Source organism: Marmota monax, unplaced genomic scaffold (genome assembly GCF_021218885.2).
Source record: "Marmota monax isolate L192 unplaced genomic scaffold, Marmota_monax_Labrador192_F-V1.1 WCK01_AAM20220418_F8-fsc00025, whole genome shotgun sequence".
Lineage (NCBI taxonomy): Eukaryota > Metazoa > Chordata > Mammalia > Rodentia > Sciuridae > Marmota > Marmota monax.
In genome coordinates this window covers 11,588,233-11,592,569 of record NW_026691950.1, presented here as the reverse complement: position 1 = coordinate 11,592,569, position 4,337 = coordinate 11,588,233, and the positions used below count along the sequence as shown (strand labels likewise).

At 53.3% G+C, this 4,337-nt stretch overlaps 1 protein-coding gene across 1 annotated transcript; it reads right to left on the bottom strand.

The window, feature by feature from the left end:
• Window positions 1-699: 699 nt before the first annotated feature.
• Gsx2 (GS homeobox 2) lies at window positions 700-2,374 on the bottom strand. Its single transcript, XM_046462499.2, has 2 exons — window positions 1,732-2,374; window positions 700-1,141 (listed from the first exon to the last, which is right to left on the bottom strand). Exons 1-2 carry the CDS (start codon window positions 2,306-2,308, stop codon window positions 801-803), a joined length of 918 nt encoding a protein of 305 aa, XP_046318455.1. The 5' UTR covers window positions 2,309-2,374; the 3' UTR covers window positions 700-800.
• Window positions 2,375-4,337: the final 1,963 nt, after the last annotated feature.

Sequence of the window (4,337 nt, the reverse complement as noted above, 5' to 3'; positions counted from 1 at the left end):
GGGGGGACCATCTGGTAGGTGGTATCAAAACTAAAGGTGTCTTCTTGGGGCAGAAAGTTCTGTTACACAGAAAACCTATAAAGCCACATACTCCCTTAAGCCAAGAGACCTACATTATCAAATTTCAGTTAACCTTTTTCTCTAAGATTTCAAATAGGTTTTCTTTTTTCTTTTCCTGTACATGCCTTTCTGTAGACTTGAGAGGAGGAGTGGGTAGGAGAAGATGGGGAGAGCACACATCACAAATTTAAAACCCTGATTCTGTTTCATTTATTTAAATAAATATAAATATAAATTTTATATAAAACTATTCACATATGAAGGGACTTCCAGCAACATGGATTTGAAACTCTCCCCAGGCAAATTTTCAGAAAGCAAGACCTACAGGGTTTAATTTCTAAGTTATTGGTAACCTCATTGATTTCAGTTTAAAATAACAACAAAAATAATGAAGAAACCTGTGTTCTTATCAGGTTTTGAAAAACAGGGACATAGAAATGACATGCACTTTCAAAAAACCCTTTACAGTAGTAAACCAACCCTGTTTTTCTTCTGTTATATAATAAGACTGAGTTGAATTCTAGATTATTTACATTGTTTTAATAAATGATCTATAACTCCCAAACAGGTCAAGAAGGAGATGCGCAGGGTTAGGCCCAGCTTTGAACTCCCATGACTTAGTCACTAGTTCCTTCTCCAGATGGGACGAGGGCGATGGGCGAGAGTTTTGGCCCCGGGATGCCCTAGGTGTTGGCTACGGGAGCAGCTGGTGTGCGAGGGGCAGGGTTGGGGAGGCCCCCTCATAAAGGGGAAATCTCCTTGTCTTCATTAGCGGAGGCTGGGGACAAGGAGTCCTCGTCCTCCGAACGCGCGTAGTGAGCTTGGCTACCGACGCACTTGCAGCCCGCGTGACTGTTCCTCTGGGCGCCCTTCCCCTCCTTCTTGTGCTTCACCCGGCGGTTCTGAAACCAGATTTTCACCTGCTTCTCCGACAGGTTCAGGTACGTAGCGATTTCGATCCTCCGGAGTCGAGACAGGTACATGTTGGAAGAGAACTCCCGCTCCAGCTCCAGGAGCTGAGTGCTGGTAAACGCCGTTCTCATCCTCTTGCCATTGGGTACCTGGCTGGTGTCGGAGCCTCCTGCGGACCAGCCAAGAGAGGGCAAAGAGGTAAGGCTCGGGAGAGGTGCTCCCACCCTACGTGCCATCCCTTGGAAAGGACGCCTCTCAAGGACCCACCCCAAACACCTGCTTTGATCCTTCACTCTTTCCCATTTCGTGGCACGTCGTTATTTATTGGAGGAGGAAAGATACGCCCAAAGCCAGTCAAGACCTTAGATGCGTAGGACACAAAGTTAGAGGATTAAAGGGGGTGGGAGCTTGCACTTGTCTGGCTGTCTCCTTTGGAGCCTAGTAGAGAGGGTCGCAGGCACAGCCAAAAGCATTGAAATACTTTATCTAGCCGGGACACGGGATGCCATACTTCAGTTCAACACACCCACACACCCACCCCAAACTTCTGCCAATTAACCTCTGCATTCTCCGCAGATATGTGGAGAGTTTGGCAAGCTAACTTGCACCTTTGTAGAACTTCTGGGGATGCCCCACAGTTACACCAAAAGCCCCTCCTCCCTCCCCTTCTCCGGTCTCTCTTCCTCCAGTGGCGGAGGAAAGTTTACTACTGGGAGCGCTAAAGGCGCGGCGCGCAGGTACCCAGAGACCCCGCCCTACCCATGGTGAGGCAGTGGAATCTCCGCGGATCCGCCACGTTGTAGGTGGTGGCAGCACAGACAGGTGCGTGATGCTGTGGGTGCCCCAAAGCAGCTGCGGCCGCAGCGGCCGCGGCCGCCGCAGCCGCTGCAGCAGCGGAGCCTGGCTGCTGGGGCTGGTGGTGGTGATGGTGGTGCTGTGGCGGGTGGTGGTGATGATGCGCGTGGCTCACCCGCGGGCAAAACTGCGCATCCCCAGGACCCGACGAGAACTGGCTCTTGAGCAGAGGCAGGGCCCCGGTGCCCCCTGCCGCCCCGCCGCCGCCCCCGACCCCTGCACCCCCAACCCCTGCGCCCCCGCCACCAGCGCCTGCGGGCGCGCGAGGGGAGTGCAGGTGCGAAGTGACGCAGAGCGGGCACACGCAGAAAGCACCGCTTTTGCGGGACGGGCAGCCGGGCCCCGACACCGACATCACCAACGGCGATGGCATGCCCAGCGGGATGAAGAAATCCGGCCCGGGGTGAGGTTCAGGCAGCGAGGGTGCAGGCCGGGAGGAGTCCTTGATGATAAGCGAATCGACATAAAAAGAGCGCGACATGTCGGGAGGGACGAATGGCTGGAGGGCCCGGCTGGCTGCGGCGCCCCCTCCGCTCTTGTGTTCTGAGCTCTGCCCCGGAGCAGCGTGGACGCCGGCGGTCAAGCCCTTGGGGACGCGAAGGTGTCGGCGTCTGGGCCGCGAACAAAGGGGTCCCTGGAGAGGGCTGGTCCTCACGTCCCCCGCCCGGCTCCCGGGCTCCTGGATTTTATAGCCCCCACCCTGGCACGTGATGCTGCGGAGTACCGCACGGCCCAGGCTCCTCAGCAGCTCCCCACCCTCGGGATAGGCTGCCCGAGTCACAACAGAAGCGGCGAGGAGGGGCGGGCGCGCGGCAGGAAAGAACACGGGGGAGGGGAAGGGGGAGACTTTGCAAAGTGTAGGTTTTGTTAATTTCCCAGGGAGGCCGGCCTCCTTCCCCCTCTTTCTCTATGCTTTTCCGAGAAATCATTGCGCTGCATCTCATCTTCTACCCTACCCCTCTCCTTAGCCTGGACCCCAACCCAACTCTTCCCGGCGCCCTGCGGCAGAGCACACCAGGTGGAGACTTCAAGACCGTTTTAATAGGGATGCCCAACGCTCCCGGCTCTTCAGTGTCAGCCGTAACTACGCCAAAGTGAAGAGTGAGGCCTGTGCTTTGCAGTAGGGTGTGCAGGCAGAGGACTGGCAGCGGTCCTGAGGACACCTGAGGGCAGCTGAGGCCAAGCTCACACCTACCCCTGTTAGCCAGTTTTGGACTTGGTCAAGGTCATTCATGTGGTTAGTTCATGACGGATCAGGTGGTAGCAGTGAGGCTTCCCAGCTAAGAAGCCGCCAAGCTTGTTCTGATATTCTAGAAGATCTAAAAGCCTTTGTACTTAGGGCCCTGCTGGGGTCGCTTATACCAAGGACCCTTCCTTGTGCCACTTTCTACTAAGCAACTATCTCCTGATGGAGAGGGGGTGGTGGTTGTGAAGAGTCATCTTTTTATTTCTCCAAGTAGTTATACTGCTGCATTTCCAGGTCAACCCCTACAAATTCCATTCCAAAGATTTTGGAAAGAGGACCAAACACCAGCCCTCCCGGAGACTGGGCAGGGGTTGAGGGAGGCCTTTGCTCTGAGTCTAGTGATCACTTGTTCCTCTCATTTTTATTGTTCTTGGACAATGGTCTAGTCTTAACAGGAAGCATTGTCCTTCTGCATCCCCAAATTCTAAAAAGAATGGAGGGGACTGTACCACCTGAGGAATCCTATCTCTAATCATGAGAAGTGGCTTGGTAAAGGAAATCTCTCAGTGGCGCAGGTCCTTCACCCCCAGCTGCCAGAGAGAAAATGCTACTAAGACTGGGACACTTGATCTTTGGGGAAACAGCAGTGGTGACAGCTTTTTCTTTATAGAAAAGCAGGTTGAAGTGGGGAGGCTGAGCAACAGCTACAAGTTGGGTCTTTTCCCCAGAATGGCTGACTCCAAGCCTGAATTCACAGAGGTGCCAAGAAACTTAAAGACAGGACTCTCTCCATCGGAGAGAACAAAGTGCCCCCAATACAGGAGAGCACCATCTCTGTCCTGTCTTTCTTCCCTTTCCCGTCTCCGTGACTGTCTTTCTTGCCTGCTGGAGAAGTGTAATTGGGTTGTAGGGACGCCCCGCTCTGGGGAGCCTAGGATTTATGGATGGCAATTAAAGTTTTATGAATTGCAGCTGAGGCTGGTTATTGAGCTATTTGAATGTGATTAGAATTCAATTAGAAAGCGGTTAGTGGACGGTGGGTCTCCAGAGTGTAAACAGACAGCTATTCCAGAAATGTGCTAATCCAACATCTTGTGACAACAATTAAGGAGTCTCAGGGCTTACCGTGGGGCAGCTCAGCTGTAACTACTTTTGTACCACAAGGTTGGCTAGTGCAGCCCTTGTAGACACCCAGCCTCACCCCAGCCCACCCTCGCTTTTGATGGGAGAATCCAGGCAGTCTCCACAATCATTCCAGCCCCAGATTTGGGAAGATTTGGAGTTCAACAATTGAGAGAGGCTTTATGGGAGGGTATTTTTTAAA

What these genes read in the sequence shown, in the direction of transcription:
- Gsx2 (XM_046462499.2), bottom strand. Translation starts at nt 2,308, where the DNA reads ATGTCGCGCTCTTTTTATGTCGATTCGCTTATCATCAAGGACTCCTCC. An exon ending in ATTCCACTGCCTCACCATGG is followed by an intron (nt 1,142 to 1,731) that starts GTAGGGCGGGGT and finishes GCTGGTCCGCAG; the next exon opens with GAGGCTCCGACACCAGCCAG.